Source organism: Pecten maximus, chromosome 14 (genome assembly GCF_902652985.1).
Source record: "Pecten maximus chromosome 14, xPecMax1.1, whole genome shotgun sequence".
NCBI lineage: Eukaryota > Metazoa > Mollusca > Bivalvia > Pectinida > Pectinidae > Pecten > Pecten maximus.
In genome coordinates, this window is record NC_047028.1 from 38,616,840 (window position 1) to 38,642,922 (window position 26,083).

The following is a 26,083-nucleotide window of genomic DNA, read 5'->3' on the forward strand; positions in this document are numbered from 1 at the left end:
GGGTAAAGTAAGTACATCTATACTAAAGAACGTTATACTAGGGTAAAGTAAGTACATCTATACTAAAGAACGTCATACTAGGGTAAAGTAAGTACATCTATACTAAAGAACGTCATGTTAGGGTAAAGTAAGTACATCTATACTAAAGAACGCTATACTAGGGTAAAGTCAGTACATCTATACTAAAGAACGCTATACTAGGGTAAAGTCAGTACATCTATACTAAAGTACGCTTTACTAGGGTAAAGTAAGTACATCTATACTAAAGAACGTTATACTAGGGTAAAGTCAGTACATCTATACTAAAGAACGTTATACTAGGGTAAAGTAAGTACATCTATTCTAAAGAACGCTTTACTAGGGTAAAGTAAGTACATCTCTACTGAAGAACGCTATACTAGTGTAAAGTCAGTACATCTATACTAAAGAACGTTATACTAGGGTAACGTAAGTACATCTATACTAAAGAACGTTATACTAGGGTAAAGTCAGTACATCTATACTAAAGAACGCTATACTAGGGTTAAGTAAGTACATCTATAATAAAGAACGCTATACTAGGGTAAAGTGAGTACATATATACTAAAGTACGTTTTACTAGGGTAAAGTAAGTACATCTATACTAAAAAACGTTATACTAGGGTAAAGTAAGTACATCTATACTAAAGAACGTTATACTAGGGTAAAGTAAGTACATCTATACTAAAGAACGTCATACTAGGGTAAAGTAAGTACATCTATACTAAAGAACGTCATGTTAGGGTAAAGTAAGTACATCTATACTAAAGAACGCTATACTAGGGTAAAGTCAGTACATCTATACTAAAGAACGCTATACTAGGGTAAAGTAAGTACATCTATACTAAAGAACGCTATACTAGGGTAAAGTCAGTACATCTATACTAAAGAACGTTATACTAGGGTAAAGTCAGTACATCTATTCTAAAGTACGCTTTACTAGGGTAAAGTAAGTACATCTATACTAAAGAACGTTATACTAGGGTAAAGTCAGTACATCTATACTAAAGAACGTTATACTAGGGTAAAGTAAGTACATCTATACTAAAGAACGCTATACTAGGGTAAAGTCAGTACATCTATACTAAAGAACGCTATACTAGGGCACAGTCAGTACATCTATACTAAAGAACGCTATACTAGGGTAAAGTAAGTACATCTATAATAAAGAACGTTATACTAGGGTAAAGTCAGTACATATATACTAAAGAACGCTATACTAGGGTAAAGTCAGTACATCTATACTAAAGAACGTTATACTAGGGTAAAGTAAGTACATCTATACTAAAGAACGTTATACTAGGGTAAAGTAAGTACATCTATTCTAAAGAACGCTTTACTAGGGTAAAGAAAGTACATCTATACTAAAGAACGTTATACTAGGGTAAAGTCAGTACATCTATACTAAAGAACGTTATACTAGGGCAAAGTAAGTACATCTCTACTAAAGAACGCTATACTAGGGTAAAGTAAGTACATCTCTACTAAAGAACGCTATACTAGGGTAAAGTCAGTACATCTATACTAAAGAACGTTATACTAGGGCAAAGTAAGTACATCTATACTAAAGAACGCTATACTAGGGTAAAGTCAGTACATCTATACTAAAGAACGTTATACTAGGGTAAAGTAAGTACATCTATACTAAAGAACGCTATACTAGGGTAAAGTCAGTACATCTATACTAAAGAACGTTATACTAGGGTAAAGTAAGTACATCTATACTAAAGAACGCTATACTAGGGTAAAGTAAGTACATCTATAATAAAGAACGTTATACTAGGGTAAAGTAAGTACATCTATACTAAAGAACGCTATACTAGGGCAAAGTAAGTACATCTCTACTAAAGAACGCTATACTAGGGTAAAGTAAGTACATCTATTCTAAAGAACGCTTTACTAGGGTAAAGTAAGTACATCTATACTAAAGAACGTCATACTGGGGTAAAGTAAGTACATCTATACTAAAGAACGCTATACTAGGGTAAAGTCAGTACATCTATACTAAAGAACGTTATACTAGGGTAAAGTAAGTACATCTCTACTAAAGAACGCTATACTAGGGTAAAGTAAGTACATCTATACTAAAGAACGTTATACTAGGGTAAAGTCAGTACATCTATACTAAAGAACGTTATACTAGGGTAACGCAAGTACATCTATACTAAAGAACGTTATACTAGGGTAACGCAAGTACATCTATACTAAAGAACGTTATACTGGGGTAAAGTAAGTACATCTATTCTAAAGAACGCTTTACTAGGGTAAAGTCAGTACATCTATACTAAAGAACGCTATACTAGGGTAAAGTCAGTACATCTATACTAAAGAACGTTGTACTAGGATAAAGTAAGTACATCTATACTAAAGAACGTTATACTAGGGTAAAGTAAGTACATCTATACTAAAGAACATTATACTCTGGTAAAGTAATTACATCTATACTAAAGAACGCTATACTAGGGCAAAGTCAGTACATCTATACTAAAGAACGCTATACTAGGGTAAAGTCAGTACATATATACTAAAGTACGCTTTACTAGGGTAAAGTAAGTACATCTATACTAAAGAACGTTATACTAGGGTAAAGTAAGTACATCTATACTAAAGAACGTCATACTTGGGTAAAGTCAGTACATCTATACTAAAGAACGCTATACTAGGGTAAAGTCAGTACATCTATACTAAAGAACGTTATACTAGGGCAAAGTAAGTACATCTCTACTAAAGAACGCTATACTAGGGTAAAGTAAGTACATCTATACTAAAGAACGTCATACTAGGGTGAAGTAAGTACATATATACTAAAGAACGCTATACTAGGGTAAAGTCAGTACATCTATACTAAAGAACGTTATACTAGGGTAAAGTAAGTACATCTATACTAAAGAACGCTATACTAGGGTAAAGTAAGTACATCTATAATAAAGAACGTTATACTAGGGTAAAGTAAGTACATCTATACTAAAGAACGCTATACTAGGGCAAAGTAAGTACATCTCTACTAAAGAACGCTATACTAGGGTAAAGTAAGTACATCTATTCTAAAGAACGCTTTACTAGGGTAAAGTAAGTACATCTATACTAAAGAACGTCATACTGGGGTAAAGTAAGTACATCTATTCTAAAGAACGCTATACTAGGGTAAAGTCAGTACATCTATACTAAAGAACGTTATACTAGGGTAAAGTAAGTACATCTCTACTAAAGAACGCTATACTAGGGTAAAGTAAGTACATCTATACTAAAGAACGTTATACTAGGGTAAAGTCAGTACATCTATACTAAAGAACGTTATACTAGGGTAACGCAAGTACATCTATACTAAAGAACGTTATACTAGGGTAACGCAAGTACATCTATACTAAAGAACGTTATACTAGGGTAAAGTAAGTACATCTATTCTAAAGAACGCTTTACTAGGGTAAAGTCAGTACATCTATACTAAAGAACGCTATACTAGGGTAAAGTCAGTACATCTATACTAAAGAACGTTGTACTAGGATAAAGTAAGTACATCTATACTAAAGAACGTTATACTAGGGTAAAGTAAGTACATCTATACTAAAGAACATTATACTCTGGTAAAGTAATTACATCTATACTAAAGAACGCTATACTAGGGCAAAGTCAGTACATCTATACTAAAGAACGCTATACTAGGGTAAAGTCAGTACATATATACTAAAGTACGCTTTACTAGGGTAAAGTAAGTACATCTATACTAAAGAACGTTATACTAGGGTAAAGTAAGTACATCTATACTAAAGAACGTCATACTTGGGTAAAGTCAGTACATCTATACTAAAGAACGCTATACTAGGGTAAAGTCAGTACATCTATACTAAATAACGTTATACTAGGGTAAAGTAAGTACATCTATAATAAAGAACGTTATACTAGGGTAAAGTAAGTACATCTATACTAAAGAACGTTATACTAGGGTAAAGTAAGTACATCTATACTAAAGAACGCTATACTAGGGTAAAGTAAGTACATCTATACTAAAGAACGCTATACTAGGGCAAAGTAAGTACATCTATACTAAAGAACGTTATACTAGGGTAAAGTCAGTACATCTATATTAAAGAACGTTATACTAGGGTAAAGTCAGTACATCTATACAAAAGATCGCTATACTAGGGTAAAGTCAGTACATCTATTCTAAAGAACGTTATACTAGGGTAAAGTCAGTACATCTATTCTAAAGAACGTTATACTAGGATAAAGTAAGTACATCTATACTAAAGAACGCTATACTAGGGTAAAGTAAGTACATATATACTAAAGAACGCTATACTAGGGTAAAGTAAGTACATCTATACTAAAGAACGCTATACTAGGGTAAAGTAAGTACATATATACTAAAGAACGCTATACTAGGGTAAAGTAAGTACATTTTTACTAAAGAACGCTATACTAGGGTAAAGTCAGTACATCTATACTAAAGAACGCTATACTAGGGCAAAGTCAGTACATTTATACTAAAGAACGTTATACTAGGGTAAAGTAAGTACATCTATACTAAAGAACGCTATACTAGGGTAAAGTCAGTACATCTATACTAAAGAACGCTATACTAGGGTAAAGTCAGTACATCTATACTAAAGAACGTTATACTATGGTAAAGTAAGTACATCTATACTAAAGAACGCTATACTAGGGTAAAGTAAGTACATCTATGCTAAAGAACGTTATACTAGGGTAAAGTCAGCACATCTATACTAAAGAACGTTATATTAGGGTAAAGTAAGTACATCTATACTAAAGAACGTTATACTAGGGTAAAGTAAGTACATCTATACTAAAGAACGTTATACTAGGATAAAGTAAGTACGTCTATACTAAAGAACGTTATACTAGGGTAAAGTAACTACATATATACTAAAGAACGTTATTTAAGCATTGAACTGTTACCAAATGGTAGTATACAGTCGATATGAATACAATGTGGGTGACAGATAAATTATTTAGCACACACACACATACAATGCCCCCCTAGCAGATACACCAAGATGATTAAATATTGGTTTAAAATCTTGCATCGCCAAAATATTGTACTGGCTAAGTCTATATAACGAGCTTTACACGCAAGCGGAAACTTCTCGTACCATAAATTGGGCTAAACTGGTGAAGAACATATTATGTGGTCATGGTTTTGGTTATGTTTGGCTTAAACAAGGAGTTGAAGATATTGATGTATTTTTTATCATTATTCCAATCAAGGGTACCAGACATATTTATACAAGACTGGCATAGAGACCTTGTAGATTCGCCCGATTCCAATACCTCCGGAAAATTGTAATATTTGTACTCAAATTGAAAACGATCATCATTTTATTATGGAATGTCCCTTATACGCAGAAACTACATTATTGTAGGTCAGTTTTTGTATTTTGTATTTTTTTTTATAGGAAATATTATGTTAGACCTAATATGTTTAAATTTATAGGTGTTATGCCATCATAGAACTGTACCAGCATTCAAAACCTGGCCATGTATATTTACAAAGCAAATGAATTAAGAAATGAAATAACTGTTTAAATAAGAGACCTATGCAATTACGTGCACCGGTTTATTATCATTCGCTTACTTTATGGTAATACTGTTTTTCATGCTTTACTGTTCTGTCGTGAATACTGTGACGAAATGTTTTATTTATCAGTGTATCAATTGTTGTTGGCTGAAATCGTATGCGAGTAGAATTATATCTATAACTGTTCCTACTGAGTATTTATCCTAATAATGTGTATTGAATTTGTAGCCTATCAATAACAAAGGATTGATTGGCAGCAGGTCATATGATAGTATTTGTTTGTGACCAGCTGGGATGGGGGACCCAGTCTGTCTCCGAGGCTAAGGTTATCTCTTATCAAATTAATTGTGCAACAGTTATTGTAGAATTTAAGCAATATTGTAATTGTACCTGCACATACAATATTGTCATTGTACTGCACATACAATATTGTCATTGTACCTGCACATACAATATTGTCTAATAATTGGGTTACTGTAATTATGTATAACTATTCCACAGCAGAATTACATCAAATGATTTATATAAAAAGAAAGGGAGTGTTAAGTCAAGGTATTGTAATTGGCGTTTGCTTGACATTCATACACTTTTCACAGGTCTTTCGATCCAGCATCTGTTCTCTTTGATATTTTGCGAATCAAAAAAAGATTTTCAAACTCAGGCTATTTCTTATACCTTGTCAAATAATTCAGTATCTGACAATAATTTGTATTTTACAACGCTGCAACTTACAAGTGATTTCATTGTTGTACTAGTCTATTACCCTATGATTTGTTAGAATCACGTCACTTGATAATATTCTTTTTGGTGATAATGAATACACTTGTACATTATTAATAAAATTAGCCCATTATTGTTTAAGTAATAAAATTACTACCTGGTATTTTTTTGTTCTTGCTGGCAATCTTTAGTCCAGATATGTTAGTCACCATGCAAACCACAACGACTTAATAAAATGTCCCCTCCATACCCCCTTCAAAACGTCACTAGTCCATTACTTGATCCAAGACTTAGCTGATGGTGATCAAAACGGTTTCATTTTTTAAAAAAGGTTTTAAGGAAAAATTTTTCAAACGGTTTTGATTTTGGGGGTTTATGATGCACAAGAATGCACCACAGAGCTGTATATATATTTTTTTTCAGGGGAGCACACCCGAACATTTTAATGACATATGGCTATCTTTTTATATCAGGTTTTACAAGTTGTTTAGTACGTTTTACCTTAGTTCGTCTGGTTAAGTATGTGCGGTCAAAGGTTTAGTTTAGCGAACATATTTCACCATCCTGGCTACATGAACTTCAGATACCGATATGTTAGGTCAGAGTCCACCTCCGCCGATTGTGTTACACATATATATGTACACACATGCCTAGGCAAGCAGAAACCGAGACCGGGAATTCCTGTTACTAAAATTAGAACATTTCAGCGTATTTTTTATGACGATTCAATAGGTTTTGTTAATGGATAGAGGATTGTAGGAGACTGTTAAGGGTTCCACTCGGAAAGCTGAACAGGTTAGTAGTACATACTGTGGGTATTAACATTCCACGTGTTGTCATATGATATGCAGTAATTAATCTTACATCGGGGAATATCTTATCTTCAGTTGTCACTCTGTGTCAGTGGGATAATGAGTCCATAGGCTGTTAAAGGGACCGATCCAATATAAACCTTTCGCTTCCTCAGACTGACACGCCTACTACCGCTTCATTGTTGTCACAAGCTACATCCGTATGCTGCGGGATGTTGATTAAGTGAACAGCATGGGCTAGTCGAATACATGTGTCGAAAAGAATACCTTTGTGTCAGTAGCGGTTACATCGAGTGTTAAATCTATGTCTGACAGTACGAGTACATGTACAATGTGTTCAAGCACTGGTAGTGTGTGTTGTACTATGTGTTGTAGTACTGGAGGTACTCGCCTATACGTACGTGACGGTGTGTAGTGCTATGCGTTGTAACTTAAGTGGTTAGCTTTCAAACGTGTGTTAGTGTGTTGTAGCAGGTACAACTTTTGTGTACGCGTACGTACGTGTGTCAGTGTGTTGTTACATTGGTGTACGCGTACGTACGTGTGTCAGTGTGGTGTTACAGTGGTAGTACGCGTACGTACGTGTGTCAGTGTGGTGTTACAGTGGTTGTACGCGTACGTACGTGTGTCAGTGTGGTGTTACAGTGGTTGTACGCGTACGTACGTGTGTCAGTGTGGTGTTACAGTGGTTGTACGCGTACGTACGTGTGTCAGTGTGGTGTTACAGTGGTTGTACGCGTACGTACGTGTGTCAGTGTGTTGTTACAGTGGTAGTACGCGTACGTACGTATGTCAGTGTGTTGTTACATTGGTGTACGCGTACGTACGTGTGTCAGTGTGTTGTTACATTGGTGTACGCGTACGTACGTGTGTCAGTGTGGTGTTACAGTGGTTGTACGCGTACGTACGTGTGTCAGTGTGGTGTTACAGTGGTTGTACGCGTACGTACGTGTGTCAGTGTGGTGTTACAGTGGTTGTACGCGTACGTACGTGTGTCAGTGTGTTGTTACATTGGTGTACGCGTACGTACGTGTGTCAGTGTGGTGTTACAGTGGTGTACGCGTACGTACGTGTGTCAGTGTGGTGTTACAGTGGTTGTACGCGTACGTACGTGTGTCAGTGTGGTGTTACAGTGGTAGTACGCGTACGTACGTGTGTCAGTGTGGTGTTACAGTGGTTGTACGCGTACGTACGTGTGTCAGTGTGGTGTTACAGTGGTTGTACGCGTACGTACGTGTGTCAGTGTGGTGTTACAGTGGTAGTACGCGTACGTACGTGTGTCAGTGTGGTGTTACAGTGGTTGTACGCGTACGTACGTGTGTCAGTGTGGTGTTACAGTGGTTGTACGCGTACGTACGTGTGTCAGTGTGGTGTTACAGTGGTTGTACGCGTACGTACAATGTACATAATGTGGTATGTGTTGTGTTGTATTGTGTGATAATCTGAATATTGCAGGCCTTCTTAAAATAGTAATTACTAAGATAATGCGTCTTGGAGAAACACAGGACTGTTTGCGAATAATCGTCAGCAGATTTCCATAAAGCTCCATAGTAGTGTCATATTGATTTCAAGTTCTCAGCCAAATCGACTGGCAGGGAATGGGGATTTACAATGATTGCCACATATTCTGGTATTCCCATAATCCACAGGTCTCTTTATATCCAAACTAATGATTGAGTAGATTCTCGTTGTCTGACAAGGTATCTTACATGTATATCACATATATGACGTTGATAACTTTGGACCCCCCCCCCCCCCCCTCCCTAGCCCCACTCCCAATAAGGGGGGGGGGGGGGGGGGGGGGGGGGGGGGGGGGGGGTCCAAAGTTATCAACGTCATATCGTTCAAAGGTGATAAACCCTTGAGACCGAACCGTGATATTTTAAGCGTCCGTGCCGTATAGTGGTCTCGTATACTTATTAAAGTATCATTGTTATAGATTCAAAGAATTAAGAAATGATGAATACCAATATCCAGGAATTTTCCCGTAATCACGCTGTGATATTTAGGATACGTCTTGGATAACATATATTTTCTTTAACAGGAAAGTGTCTCTGTAACAAGTTTTATTATAGAAAGGAAATAAACGCAGAATATAATTAACATACATTTAGTCAAATCCAACATCTACCTATAGCCTGAATACCGTAGTTTGTATCATTTAGATATTTCGTTCCGCATTACTGAGCAGCAAGGAAATCTCACCACTAACCAATGGGAACATTTGCAAAGGCTCGGGTTTTTGGAAATCCTCAAAATACAAAAAAAAATAATGCTTGCTGGTATGGAAAATACCTTATAATAATGACGGAAATTGTAATTGAACTGTATTGAGGAGATTTAGAAGTACAGTATATAGGGAGACCTACTTTAACGTACACAATACGACATGGAGCTAATGAGGTAAAGTTATAACTTTTAATATGATGTTTTAACTCATAAGTCGATTATCGCTTCTCAACTACTCAATCATTCATGTACGCAAACTAGGATACGGCTAGTGACGTCATAATAATTAAGTAGGATAGGACACTATTAGGACAAGGAGCTATACTTAGGATTATAGGCCGGCAGAACACTGAGTATACTCGGTGAGACGAAACCTACCCCTGGGCAGAGTCATGTAGGCGGTAAACAGCTACAAGTGTAACTACACTGCAGCTAAACGCTGTTTCATGTGTCTTTAAAAACATAATTCCTACTCATATTTACATGTAATAATTGACCTAGTGAATGTCACCACTCTAATGACGTCATAATGTGGCTATAATGTATCAATTATAATTTCAATAGGTCTTCCCGCAAAAGGCGCCGGGTACAGACCGCAATGGACGTCGACAAAGCTAGCTGTGAGCAGAAAGAGGATGTCTTTATCTCCTACAGTAGTGAGGATCTCGACTTGGTAGAGAAAATCAAGAAAGCCCTTCAAAGGCGAGGTTAGAAGTGGTTTCTTGTTATTTACTAGGAATTTAGGAGGGGTTAGATGTGGTTTCCTTGTCATTTACTAGGAATTAAGGAGAGGTTAGATGTGGTTTCCTTGTCATTTACTAGGAATTAAGGAGAGGTTAGATGTGGTTTCTTGTCATTTACTAGGAAAAAAGACAATATTTATTGAAAGTAGAACTTAGTTTACTTCCTGAAGTAAAAGTAGGCCGAATTAAAAAAAAAAAAAAAAACAACAACACATGACAGGTAGTTAGTGTACAGAAAGGTATTGATGGACTGATAGTTTTGATATAAAGTTGCCAGGGGCCGCGGTGGCCGAGTGGTTAAGGTGTCCCGACACTTTATCGCAAGCCCTCCACCTCTGGGTTGCGAGTTTGAAACCCGCTTGGGGCAGTTGCTAGGTACTGACCATAGGCCGGTGGTTTTTCTCCGGGTACTCCGGCTTTCCTTCACCTCCAAAACCTGGTACGTCCTTAAATGACACTGGCTGTAAATAGGACGTTAAACAAAATAAACTAAACCAAATAAAGGTATTGATGGACTGGTAGTTTTGTATATAAATGTATTGATGGACTGGTAGTTTTGTATATAAAGCTATTGATGGACTGGTAGTTTTGTATATAAAGGTATTGATGGACTGGTAGTTTTGTATATAGGTATTGATGGACTGGTGGTTTTGTATATAAAGGTATTGATGGACTGGTAGTTTTGTATATAAAGGTATTGATGGACTGGTAGTTTTGTATATAAAGGTATTGATGGACTGGTAGTTTTGTATATAAAGGTATTGATGGACTGGTAGTTTTGTATATAAAGGTATTGATGGACTGGTAGTTTTGTATATAGGTATTGATGGACTGGTAGTTTTGTATATAAAGGTATTGATGGACTGGTAGTTTTGTATATAAAGGTATTGATGGACTGGTAGTTTTTATATAAAGGTATTGATGGACTGGTTGTTTTGTATATAAAGGTATTGATGGACTGGTTGTTTTGTGTATAAAGGTATTGATGGACTGGTTGTTTTGTGTATAAAGGTATTGATGGACTGGTTGTTTTGTGTATAAAGGTATTGATGGACTGGTAGTTTTGTATATAAAGGTATTGATGGACTGGTAGTTTTTTTTATATAGGTATTGATGGACTGGTAGTTTTGTATATAAAGGTATTGATGGACTGGTAGTTTTGTATATAAAGGTATTGATGGACTGGTTGTTTTGTATATAAAGGTATTGATGGACCGGTAGTTTTGTATATAAAGGTACTGATGGACTGGTAGTTTTGTATATAAAGGTATTGATGGACTGGTAGTTTTGTATATAAAGGTACTGATGGACTGGTAGTTTTTTTATATAAAAGTATTGATGGACTGGTAGTTTTGTATATAAAGGTACTGATGGACTGGTAGTTTTTTATATAAAAGTATTGATGGACTGGTAGTTTTGTATATAAATGTATTGATGGACTGGTTGTTTTGTATATAAAGGTATTGATGGACTGGTAGTTTTGTATATAAAGGTATTGATGGACCGGTAGTTTGTATACATAGTTATTGTATATTTGTATAATTATATAGCTATTTCTGTTCAGGCATTTCCAGTTTCGTAGCCTCATCGTCGATCACTGCCGGTACACCTACCATTGATGGAATTGTCCACGGCATAAACACCAGCCGGAAAGGACTATTTCTGGTCACCAGGAACGCCCTGAAGAGTTCCTGGTTTGCCTTTGAGACAATATTGGCCCTTGAACGTTCACAACAGCTGGGTAAAATCGGGGCGTTGATCTTACTGTCGGGTGTTACAGAAGACCAGGTTTGTCTAACACCTTAGTAATTTACTGTGACTAATTACTGTAAACAATCAGTTAATCAGTACTAATGACAGAGTAACACTTTGGTGGTCCGACCCTCCCATTGGACACGTAGATACAGGATATCAAACGGGATCGTATGACAGTTTAATCCATATCAAAACATCACAATGAACTGGTAATCTAAGGTACATAACACTAGTTGGTGTTCTGGGGTGAGGCTGGGGATGGGAGTTGGTATCCGGGGTTTGTGGGGTAGAGGCTGGGGATGGGAGTTGGTATCCGGGGTTTGTGGGGTAGAGGCTGGGGATGGGAGTTGGTATCCGGGGTTTGTGGGGTAGAGGTGAGGCTGGGGATGGGAGTTGGTATCCGGGGTTTGTGGGGTAGAGGCTGGGGATGGGAGTTGGTATCCGGGGTTTGTGGGGTAGAGGCTGGGGATGGGAGTTGGTATCCGGGGTTTGTGGGGTAGAGGCTGGGGATGGGATTTGTTATCCGGGGTTTGTGGGGTAGAGGTGCGGCTGGGGATGGGAGTTTGTATCCGGGGTTTGTGGGGTAGAGGTGAGGTTGGGGATGGGAGTTGGTATCCGGGGTTTGTGGGGTAGAGGTGCGGCTGGGGATGGGAGTTGTTATCCGGGGTTTGTGGGGTAGAGGTGAGGCTGGGGATGGGAGTTGGTATCCGGGGTTTGTGGGGTAGAGGTGAGGCTGGGGATGGGAGTTGGTATCCGGGGTTTGTGGGGTAGAGGTGAGGCTTGGGATGGGAGTTGGTATCCGGGGTTTGTGGGGTAGAGGTGAGGTTGGGGATGGGAGTTGGTATCCGGGGTTTGTGGGGTAGAGGTGAGGCTGGGGATGGGAGTTGGTATCCGGGGTTTGTGGGGTAGAGGTGAGGCTGGGGATGGGAGTTGGTATCCGGGGTTTGTGGGGTAGAGGTGAGGCTGGGGATGGGAGTTGGTATCCGGGGCTTGTGGGGTAGAGGTGGGGTTGGTGGTTGTTAATTGGTATTCAGGGGTGGAGGTAGAGGTGGAGGTTTCGGGTGTTATTTGGTGTTCTGGTGTGGAGTTAGAGGTAGGGGTTTCGGGTGTTATTTGGTTTGGTATTCGGGGTTTGGATTAGAGGTGGGGGTTGAGGGTGGAAGTTTGTATTAGGGGGTCGGGGATAGAGGTAGGTGTTGAGGGTGGGAGTTTTTATTAGGGGGTCGGGGATAGAGGTAGGGGTTGAGGGTTGGAGTTTGTATTATGGGGTCGGGGATAGAGGTGGGGGTTGAGGGTGGGAGTAGGTATTCGGGGGTATGGGATAGAGGTAGGGGTTGAGGGTGGGGGGAGGGTAACCGTTGGTATTCGGGAGTTGAGGCGTGTAAGTTGATTTTCGGGGGTTGGAGTAGAGGTAGTTGTTCGGGGTGGGAGCTGGTATTCGGGGGTTTAGGGGTGTTCAGAGATGGGATGCTTGATTCCATTATATGTGGTGTATACGAAGGGAGATAACTCGAATGCATTTCGTTGTAGTAAACTATATAATTGTTGTAGTAAACTAAATAAATAATAGTTGAAGTAAACTTAACAACAACGTGTTATTTGTATAAATATATAATTGTTGTAGTAAATTTTACAAAAGTAATATTTGTATAAAAATATAATCGTTGCAGTAAACTATACGTATACATACATGATGTGTTGTAGTAACATTTACAGGAAGTGTTATTTGTATAAATATATAATTGTTGTAGTAAATTTTACAAAAACATGGTTTTCTGTATAAATATGGAATTGTTGGTATAATTGTTGTAGTTACCCAAACTGGCCATGTTTGATATGCTGCCCCGATTCACCATGTCTATCGATTCGGACGGAGACTGGACAGAGGAACAAGTCCAGCTGGTGGTGGAAACAATAAAAGGTAGTCGGGGTATAAAATCATAAAAACATGTAGCACGTGACTAGTGAAACAATATACATAGCACGTGACCAGTGAAACAATATACATAGCACGTGACCAGTGAAACAATAGACATAGCACATGACCAGTGAAACAATAGACATAGCACGTGACCAGTGAAACAATAGACATAGCACGTGACCAGTGAAACAATAGACATAGCACGTGACCAGTGAAACAATAAAAGGTAATCGGGGTATTCAATCATAAAAACATGTAGCACGTGACCAGTGAAACAATAGACATAGCTCTTGATAATATGTAACCTCTCAAAATATAAAGCATTCCAAGCAACCATAGTAACAATCTTCGGTAGAAAAAAATGAAATTTTCAAAATAAGATACCGCCCGGTAAATACTGATAAAACTAACTGTTAAAAATGCTTGTTTTTTTCAGAGGAGAAGTGCATTGATTGTGAATTACCGGTCGGAAATGTTGCGCATGCTCAGGCCTGGTCTCATTACTTCGGCTTTCACAACATCGTACACACACGTACGTATCAACCTTTTACACATAACTATTTTCTGTTTTATTATTTTAATGTATGTATATGTTTACAGTACAATAGTGAACAATATAATATTGGCACCACATAACATAGTATTGACAACACAAAACATGAAATTGACACCACACACCATAATAATGACACCGCACAACACAATATTGACACCACACACCATAATATTGACACCACACACCATAATAATGACACCACACAACACAATATTGACACCACACACCATAATATTTATGCCCGTCAATATAGTATGACACTTCCTATTTTTTAAAGACAAAGTACAATGCTACATCCAATATCTCGACACAAACATACGTATTTTCTTTCAATGTTTGCAATGTTTAGAACTGGAGCAAAGGATTAAAGAAAGCACGTGGTACCAGACGAACCCGGCCAATATGCCAATGAAGATGTACGAGTTAGTTCCAAGCAGTTGTGTTACTCCGTTCGTCATCGACGACAAGGACGTGACTAAGGTTGGAACTCTGGCACCGATTGTGGTTAACAGAGCCGGCAACAAGACCAGGCCGTACATGCTAAATGTGTATTCTATTGAGGACGGAGATCAGGTATTGACGATAGATGATACACTCGGTCTGCGTATACTGATATTTAAAAGAACCATAACATACCAGACATGTCCGGGTTTCAGTGTTTACGGATAACATTGTTTAGGATATAAACTGTTGTGAATGTCACTTGGTAGTTCCTACTGCCTAGTTGTAACTTGGTTTCTAACTTACTGTCAAACATCCCCATTGTGAACATTGATTGTTGATTTCATTGTGAGGAGGTTCCTTTGTTTGACTTTTCCTCCATTAATTGTGAATCGCATAAATTCTATCACGAGCAATTCGACTTCTGTTTTTGTAAAATGTTACAGTTTAAGAATTGGACTAGGTCCATGTAGACCTTGACGTTTAAGTTCAGACATCAGTAGTTTAAGTATATAGTAGTAATAGTGACATTTTTTGCTGTGTTTTACAGAAATATTACTGCGTTGCTCAGTATCCAAACGTTCTGAGTGCTATACGGAAGATGGAGGATTGCCCCATGATCCAAATGGACCAAACACAGAGGGAATTACAGGTAGCGAGATTCTACTACACACTGAACGCCATTCTACATCACTCGGACACAACGCCGTGTCATAATCAGTCTCGGCTACTGTACTTTGATGGTGAGAAATAGACTCAGTAAGAGTAATATTCCATGGACCGTTGACCATGTAAATGTTGTTTAAGGACTGATGGTACATACATCTGCGTTTCCCCCACTTGAACAGGGGCAGGGTTATACATGTACATGTATCCCTTCAAGCCCCGGCTCACTTTACCTTTATTGATGAGGGGCGGGGTTATACATGTACATGTATCCCTTCAAGCCCCGGCTCACTTTACCTTTATTGATGAGGGGCGGGGTTATACATGTACATGTATCCCTTCAAGCCCCGGCTCACTTTACCTTTATTGATGAGGGGCGGGGTTATACATGTACATGTATCCCTTCAAGCCCCGGCTCACTTTACCTTTATTGATGAGGGGCGGGGTTATACATGTACATGTATCCCTTCAAGCCCCGGCTCACTTTACCTTTATTGATGAGGGGCGGGGTTATACATTTTATCTCTGCGAGTCCCATTACACTTGACCTTCATCGATAAGGGGCAGGATCATATCTCAGCAAGTCCCCGCTCAGTTTTAACTTTAATAATGATGAGGGGCAGGGTTATATCTATGCGAGCTCCCGCTTACTTTGCCTTCATTGATAAGGGGTGGACTTCTATTTCTACAAGCCCACGCACACTGTACCTTTATTGATGAAGGGCGGGGATATTTATTACATTTTTACCTTTGAAATATCGAAAATTGTTCGTTCTATAACAGTGATATGTTTCACTAGTAAAAAAAAACTTTTTCTGATTTGACCAATCAGACCACTGCTTACAAACAACAATCGGGGAAATTAAGATTTGCATATAAATGTAGCTCTCTGTCCTGTTACATGACGTAATAATGTACGGTTTTGCGTACATTGAGAGTCGTAAACGGGGGACCGCAATAAATTCTGGTAGAAATTAAGCTGTCTGTTATGAAACGTAATAAACAGAATATTTAGCAGTATCTTCAGAAATACCAAATATACAATGTATTTCACTCCCATAGATATATATACTATCTAACAGTATCTCATGTGGCTAATTCTTTACGAGTGCGTAGCAGAGTGAAGAAATATCAAAATATTAGCCTTATATTACATTGTTGGTGTTACACTGCATCAAAATCTGAAAATGTCATATATATATTATTGTTTGTAATGTTTCAGACAGGAATGAACGGGCAAGGGATGTCTTACTGAGAGCTATCAGACATGACGTCGAGGTCAGATATTTCAAATTTATTTGTTTTTACATCAATGCCAAAGTAACAAAAGTAGCATTATCATATCAATAAGTAACATTACCACATAAATAAGTAACATTACAACATCAGTAAGTAACATTACAACATCAGTAAGTAACATTACAACATCATTAAGTAACATTACCACATCAGTAAGTAACATTATCACATCAGTAAGTAACATTACAACATCAGTAAGTAACATTACAACATCAGTAAGTAACATTACCACATCAGTGAGTAACATTACCACATCAATAAGTAACATTACAACATCAGTAAGTAACATTACAACATCAGTAAGTAACATTACAACATCAGTAAGTAACATTACCACATCAGTAAGTAACATTACCACATCAGTAAGTAACATTACCACGTCAGTAAGTAACATTACAACATCATTAAGTAACATTACCACATAAATAGTAACACTACAACATCAGTAAGTAACATTACAACATTAGTAAGTAACATTACAACATCATTAAGTAACATTACCACATCAGTAAGTAACATTATCACATCAGTAAGTAACATTACAACATCAGTAAGTAACATTACCACATAAATAGTAACATTACAACATCAATAAGTAACATTACAACATCAGTAAGTAACATTACCACATCCATAAGTAACATTACAACATAAATAAGTAACATTACAACATCAGTAAGTAACATTACCACATAAATAGTAACATTACAACATCAATAAGTAACATTACAACATACATAAGTAACACTACAACATCAGTAAGTAACATTACCACATAAATAGTAACATGACCACATCAATAAGTAACATTACAACATCAGTAAGTAACATTATCACATCCCGTAAGTAACATTACAACATCAATAAGTAACATTACAACATATAAATCACATCATAAGTAACATTACACATCATAAGTAACATTACACATCAGTAAGTACATTACACACATTAAAAACATACACATATAGTAACATTACAACATCAATAAGTAACATTACACATCATAAGTAACATTACACATCATAAGTAACATTACACATCATAGTAACATTACACATCATAAGTACATTACACATCAATAAGTAACATTACACATCAGTAAGTAACATTACACATCATAAGTAACATTACAACATCAATAAGTAACATTCACACTATAAACAATCAGTAAGTAACATTACCACATCAATAAGTAACATACCACATCATAAGTAACATTACAACATCATAAGTAACATTATCAACATCAATAAGTAACATTACACATCGTAAATACAACATCATAAGTAAAACATCTAAACTCACACAGTAAGTAACATACACATCAGTAAGTAACATTACCACATCAGTAAGTAACAATATCACATCAGTAAGTAACATTATAACATCAGTAAGTAACATTATCACATCAGTAAGTAACATTACAACATACATAAGTAACATTACAACATCAGTAAGTAACATTACCACATCAATAGTAACATTACAACATCAGTAAGTAACATTACAACATCAATAAGTAACATTACCACATCAGTAAGTAACAATATCACATCAGTAAGTAACATTATAACATCAGTAAGTAACATTACCACATCAGTAAGTAACATTACAACATCAGTAAGTAACATTACCACATCAGTAAGTAACATTACCACATCAGTAAGTAACATTACCACATCAGTAGTAACATTATAACATCAGTAAGTAACATTATCACATCAGTAAGTAACATTACACCACGTCAGTAAGTACATACAACTCAGTAAGTACATTACAACATAATAGTAACATCACAACATCAGTAAGTAACATTATCACATAAATAGTAACATTACAACATCAATAAGTAACATTACAACATCAGTAAGTAACATTACAACATCAGTAAGTAACATTACCACATCAGTAAGTAACATTACAACATCAGTAAGTAACATTACAACATCAATAAGTAACATTACAACATCAGTAAGTAACATTACAACATCAGTAAGTAACATTACAACATCCGTAAGTAACATTACAACATCAGTAAGTAACATTACAACATCAGTAAGTAACATTACAACATCAGTAAGTAACATTATCACATCAGTAAGTAACATTACCACATCAATAAGTAACATTACAACATCAGTAATTAACATTATAACATCAGTAAGTAACATTACAACATCAGTAAGTAACATTATCACATCAGTAAGTAACATTACCACGTCAGTAAGTAACATTACAACATCAGTAAGTAACATTACCACATCAGTAAGTAACATTACCACGTCAGTAAGTAACATTACAACATCAGTAAGTAACATTACCACATCAGTAAGTAACATTACCACGTCAGTAAGTAACATTACAACATCATTAAGTAACATTACCACATAAATAGTAACACTACAACATCAGTAAGTAACATTACCACATCAGTAAGTAACATTACAACATTAGTAAGTAACATTACCACATCAGTAAGTAACATTACAGCATCAGTAAGTAACATTACCACATCAGTAAGTAACATTACAACATCAGTAAGTAACATTACCACATCAGTAAGTAACATTACAACATTAGTAAGTAACATTACAACATTAGTAAGTAACATTACAACATCATTAAGTAACATTACCACATCAGTAAGTAACATTACCACATCAGTAAGTAACATTACCACATCAGTAAGTAACATTACCACATCAGTAAGTAACATTACAACATTAGTAAGTAACATTACAACATCATTAAGTAACATTACAACATCAGTAAGTAACATTACAACATCAGTAAGTAACATTATCACATCAGTAAGTAACATTACCACATCAATAAGTAACATTACAACATCAGTAATTAACATTATAACATCAGTAAGTAACATTACAACATCAGAAAGTAACATTATCACATCAGTAAGTAACATTACCACGTCAGTAAGTAACATTACAACATCAGTAAGTAACATTACCACATCAGTAAGTAACATTACCACGTCAGTAAGTAACATTACAACATCAGTAAGTAACATTACCACATCAGTAAGTAACATTACCACGTCAGTAAGTAACATTACAACATCATTAAGTAACATTACCACATAAATAGTAACACTACAACATCAGTAAGTAACATTACCACATCAGTAAGTAACATTACAACATTAGTAAGTAACATTACCACATCAGTAAGTAACATTACAACATCAGTAAGTAACATTACCACATCAGTAAGTAACATTACCACATCAGTAAGTAACATTACAACATCAGTAAGTAACATTACAACATCAGTAAGTAACATTACAACATCATTAAGTAACATTACCACATCAGTAAGTAACATTTTCACATCAGTAAGTAACATTACAACATACATAAGTAACATTACCACATCAATAAGTAACATTACAACATCAGTAAGTAACATTACAACATCAGTAAGTAACATTACAACATCAGTAAGTAACATTACCACATCAGTAAGTAACATTACAACATCAGTAAGTAACATTACAACATCAATAAGTAACATTACAACATCAGTAAGTAACATTACAACATCAGTAAGTAACATTATCACATCAGTAAGTAACATTACCACATCAGTAAGTAACATTACCACATCAGTAAGTAACATTACCACATCAGTAAGTAACATTACCACATAAATAGTAACATTACCACATCAATAATTAGTGTCACCACATCAATAATTAGCATACAATACTCTAAATAAGCCAATTTCTCTGATCGTACACGTCACATTTTGACCGCCCCTATAAATATGTACACTGCCTGTGAATTGACAGAATGCTCCTCTGGAGGCTATGGCCAAGGATCAGCTGAGACTGCCGACAGGGCCGAGTCAGACTGCGGAATATGACGTCGTCATTCTGTATAGCAATGCGGACAGCATTGATGGGGACAGAAAGAATGAGATTGAGAGATACCTAACGAACAGGCGTGTAAAAGTTCACCCAGACGTGTGTAAGCGCACGGAAACCTACCCCTTACAAAGTAAGCTGACTGAAAATTTAACACGAGTGAACATTTTAATTAATCACTGATCGTGCATACAACATTTCAATTCACATATGAAATCTATAAAATATTAACAAAATTGCCAAATGATCCCGGAGTGATACGTTGATATAGACAACAAGTCATTAGCTTAGTAAGTATTATATTATTGTAGAAAGAAAAATCAATCTTATTAAGCTTTAATCACAATTTTGCTGTCCGATACATGTTTGGAGGAACATGCCAGTACCATCGTTAACATCTACTGTACATGATGTTTATATTTCGATAATCACTATCCATGACCCTATCACATACAGTCGAACCTCATAACGATTCGGGTTAATCGAGTAGTTGAGTTATCGGAGTATATTGCATGTACATGTATATATCTTAATGTTGTTACTGAATTTCTACTTCTAGTTAAGCAGTGTTTTCGAGTAACCAGTTAGAGATAGCTATTAAGTTTTGCTTTCTCTTCATCAGAATTGGAGGACGCTATAGAAAAGTGTCGGTGGGTAATGTTGATCATTACACGTAATTGCACCAAAGATGCAGTGATGAATATGAAGATAATGGCCCTACTGGGCGAGTCTATCAGCAGTAACAGACTGAGAATTATCCCCGTGATTGATGACCTTTCCGAGGACTACATACCGGAAATGCTGCGATGGGTGACTTATATCGACATGCGCACAGCTGAATACCAAGAACAAATATACCGTGCTTTGAAAGGTAATTTTATCTGACATTACTGATTTTGTTTAAAGCTACTAACCCTAACCCTTTGTCAACTGTGAAGGTAAATTTGATACAATTATTAGAAATACAAACCTATCGTTTGATTGGTATTCACTTTCATAAAAAATAAACTTATCAATATAAAGTGTATGTTCTGTCAATTGATATGTCTAATTGAATATTTTTGACGTCCTATCCACAAAAAGTTCGCTATGGACGGCACATTTCATGGAATAAATATAATATATACCAGTCTCTTTAAAATGGATAAAGTATTGATGAGAACAGTTGGTCGGGTATATTAAAGATGCTGGACATGAAATAAGTATAGAACAATGCGATACTCTAAAGCTACACGCATTATAAGATACCACTCTTTGTCTGACGTCATAACCGATACTCTTTTACTTGGTGATTCCAGGGGAAAGCATTCCTTTAGCGCTAGACGCCGCTCATATTCCTGCTGGTAACCTGGGTTACGGTTTGGCATGGGGATTCGTTGTTAATTATTTGAGGACAGTCCTTCCACGTGAGTTTGAAATAATTTATAGCATTCAACTGTAATTTTATTAATATCACTTGAAATAGAATAATTTAATTGTCCCTTCAGAGGTAGCAATTTGTTGTTCGATTTCTTATCTAAATATATATCTTTTTACGCTAAAATTGTAATCTAGCTAGAAACTATAAAGAACGATTTTCAAGCCAGATTTTTTTCCCCGAAGAATTTGGACCACATCTGAAAGAGGTGCTGGATCTAAAAGGCGATGTCGTCACAGCCTGTCCAGAGAGGATTTATCTATTGGTACCGAGAAGTTGTATGTGTACTGGTCTCATCAGCGATAGGTGGGCGTATGTGGAACATTTCTCCTCCTTCGCCAGAATATCGGAAAACTTGGGCGGAGCAAACGTTATTAAGTCTCTTGATATATACAGCATAAAAGAAAATGACAACAAGGATTCAAAGGTAAACATATTGGATTAAAGGGTTCAAATGAGAAAAATTAAATATTTATGGGACATGCAAAAGGACACTTATTATTTTTATTGGTTTCTAAAATACTAGAATGTCATACAGTCAAACATCCTAATCTTTTTTATATACATATACACACATATATGGGAAAACAATAACGCGGTAGTCAGTGCAAATCGGTTTTATGTCGAAATGTAGATCGATCAGATTCAAAATATCTGACTGTTAAGAAACCCTACAGGACAGAAGTTATGTAAATTATAAGATTATTTCCTTTGGAATCATAGCCTTTAAATATTTGTTACAGAAACATTATTTCATTGGACAATACCCCACGCCGATCCTCTGTTTGTGGGAGATGAATGACTGTCGTTTAGCTGGCATTAATGAGGATGCCATGGTGAGAGAGAGTCGGCGGTTCTGTGATACATTGAATAGTCTATTGTCTGGACCGGTTGGCGAGGGATTAAGCACTAAATGTGAACTTGTCCATTTTAATGGTAAATATCTATTTCATACCTTGGATTTCACTGTTGCGATATACTGGTTTTCGGTTTTAGTATCTCCCCACAACTTCGTAGTAAACTAAAGATAACAGTCTCGTATTTAGGGTACTCCGACAACCTAGTCATATAGGTACTCCGACAACCTAGTCATATAGGTACTCCGACAACCTAGTCATATAGATACTCCGACAACCTAGTCATATAGGTACTCCGACAACCTAGTATTTAGGTACTCCGACAACCTAGTCATATAGGTACTCCGACAACCTAGTCATATAGGTACTCCGACAACCTAGTATTTAGGTACTCCGACAACCTAGTCATATAGGTACTCCGACAACCTAGTCATATAGGTACTCCGACAACCTAGTATTTAGGCACTCCCTCCGAGAACTTCGTAATTGACATAAGGCGATAATTTCGTGCTTGTATACTCTGACAACTTTTTAATAAACATAAGTTGATACTTTTGTGTTGAGTCTTCAGCGACAGTTTCATAACAAAAACACTAAACAATATTCGATAAGCATAATACCTTACAAAATACAATGTACATTCTAAAGCTTCCATAGTGAAATAGAGAGATAAAAACAAGAACAGCAAGAAAAAACGCACAATGCATTGATGAATCTCGTTCTTTAACTGTGTCAATAGTCCCAATTTTAAAGATAGGATATATTTATGTCATGTCTCTTACATGACCCTTTTCATTATTTATTGATTTGTGTGTGGTTTTTTTTCAGACAGCGATCCAGAAGATCTTCGGAGGCAGCTCCTACCTCACTTTGCAGTGTAACTGAACTAATGAATGATTTACAAAAACAATATGGCCTTTGTCGCTAGAGTCAAAACGATATGATCTTTGTCGCTAGACCCAACACAATATGGTGTTTATCTCTAGACTCAAAACAATATGGTCTTTGTCTGTAGACTAAAAACAATATGGTCTTTGTCTCTAGACTAAAAACAATATGGCCTTTGTCTGAAGACTCAAAACAATATGGCCTTTGTCTGTAGACTAAAAACAATATGGCCTTTGTCTCTAGACTAAAAAACAATATGGTCTTTGTCTGTAGACTAAAAACAATATGGTCTTTGTCTCTAGACTAAAAACAATATGGTCTTTGTCTGTAGACTAAAAACAATATGGCCTTTGTCTGTAGACTAAAAACAATATGGCCTTTGTCTGTAGACTAAAACAATATGGTCTTTGTCCGTAGACTAAAAACAATATGGTCTTTGTCTGTAGACTAAAAACAATAGGGTCTTTGTCTGTAGACTCAAAACAATATGGTCTTTGCCTGTAGACTAAAAACAATATGGTCTTTGTCTGTAGACTCAAAACAATATGGTCTTTGTCTGTAGACTAAAAACAATATGGCCTTTGTCTGTAGACTCAAAACAATATGGTCTTTGTCTGTAGACTAAAAACAATATGGTCTTTGTCTGTAGACTAAAAACAATATGGTCTTTGTCTGTAGACTAAAAACAATATGGTCTTTGTCTGTAGACTAAAAACAATATGGCCTTTGTCTGTAGACTCAAAACAATATGGTCTTTGTCTGTAGACTGAAAACAATATGGTCTTTGTCTGTAGACTAAAAACAATATGGCCTTTGTCTGTAGACTAAAAACAATATGGTCTTTGTCTCTAGACTAAAAACAATATGGCCTTTGTCTGTAGACTCAAAACAATATGGTCTTTGTCTCTAGACTAAAAACAATATGGCCTTTGTCTCTAGACTCAAAACAATATGGCCTTTGTCTCTAGACTCAAAACAATATGGCCTTTGTCTCTAGACTCAAAACAATATGGCCTTTGTCTGTAGACTCAAAACAATATGGCCTTTGCCTGTAGACTAAAAACAATATGGTCTTTGCCTGTAGACTAAAAACAATATGGTCTTTGTCTGTAGACTCAAAACAATATGGTCTTTGTCTCTAGACTAAAAACAATATGGCCTTTGTCTCTAGACTCAAAACAATATGGCCTTTGTCTCTAGACTCAAAACAATATGGCCTTTGTCTGTAGACTCAAAACAATATGGCCTTTGTCTGTAGACTAAAAACAATATGGCCTTTGCCTGTAGACTAAAAACAATATGGTCTTTGCCTGTAGACTAAAAACAATATGGTCTTTGTCTGTAGACTCAAAACAATATGGTCTTTGTCTGTAGACTCAAAACATTACTGATCCCCTCGACTGAGTGAACATTAACATCTTGATGAAACAGTCGAGCTGGAATCCACCAGAAAAAGGTTGCTTTGGGATTTGTTAATTTTCTGCGGTACCTTGTTTCCCTTGGCTATAACTACTGTAAACAGTAGAATGATCTGATGTCTCGACAGTGGAAACTATTGATAAGATTCGTAACATTATTCAGGTATACTGATAATGTTGGACATACATGTAGAATGAGGATCGATACCATGCATGGTACATCATGTATCTGATATATGTACCACGTTGTCAGATATCCATACAGTTTTCCTGGCGTGCGACATCTTTATTATCACTTTATGATAACATATTTATTTGATTATGTGTGTAAAACATACACGGTATGTATATTATATAAGATTGAAAGTATTAATAGTTCCTCGTTTACTTTTCTCCGTCGTCGAACGTCGTTTAAAGTATATTTTTGGGACTAATTTCCGATATAATTTTGCATGTGATAGATGATACACCGAGGTTGTGTATTGTAATTATTTCATTTTAGCTGTACGGCTCATCTGTATACAAATACTCTACACATATGGTGTACGGGACACTGTAAGTAATGGACATAACATCATTATACAATGTATCAATGATTTACTCCAACTCCAACTATCTAGGTTTCCCTACAAAACAAAATTGCCGCCAGGTGACCATCTTTGCTTTTGACAGTTGATGTTTGTTATCGCTACTTGATATTTCTTAGAAGAACTGGGAGGATTTTTTCTCGGATTTAATGTAGCTATGAAGACCTATTTCAAGTAAAAGGAGTGAATTTATCCCCCTTAACCACAAAACTGGTCCGCTTGGATTATACGTATCTTATACATACTTGTTTTAATCAATTAAAGTGATACAAAAAGAAAAGAAATAGTTACGATGTTTTATATAATTTAGTTATAACTACATGCTTGGAGA

The 26,083-nt window shown here is 36.2% G+C and overlaps 1 protein-coding gene across 1 annotated transcript in view; it reads left to right on the forward strand.

The window, feature by feature from the left end:
- The window catches only part of LOC117341910, a 51,891-nt gene extending 26,357 nt beyond the window's left edge, over positions 1-25,534 (forward strand). The window contains exons 16-28 of the mRNA XM_033903770.1: positions 9,880-10,022; positions 11,623-11,846; positions 13,626-13,734; positions 14,171-14,266; positions 14,640-14,863; positions 15,282-15,474; positions 16,620-16,675; positions 20,511-20,718; positions 21,208-21,456; positions 21,884-21,991; positions 22,188-22,429; positions 22,746-22,938; positions 23,688-25,534. Of these exons, the coding sequence (XP_033759661.1) occupies positions 9,880-10,022; positions 11,623-11,846; positions 13,626-13,734; positions 14,171-14,266; positions 14,640-14,863; positions 15,282-15,474; positions 16,620-16,675; positions 20,511-20,718; positions 21,208-21,456; positions 21,884-21,991; positions 22,188-22,429; positions 22,746-22,938; positions 23,688-23,740 (2,098 nt within the window). The 3' untranslated portion in view covers positions 23,741-25,534. The remainder of the gene's footprint in view (positions 1-9,879; positions 10,023-11,622; positions 11,847-13,625; positions 13,735-14,170; positions 14,267-14,639; positions 14,864-15,281; positions 15,475-16,619; positions 16,676-20,510; positions 20,719-21,207; positions 21,457-21,883; positions 21,992-22,187; positions 22,430-22,745; positions 22,939-23,687) is intronic.
- Positions 25,535-26,083: the final 549 nt, after the last annotated feature.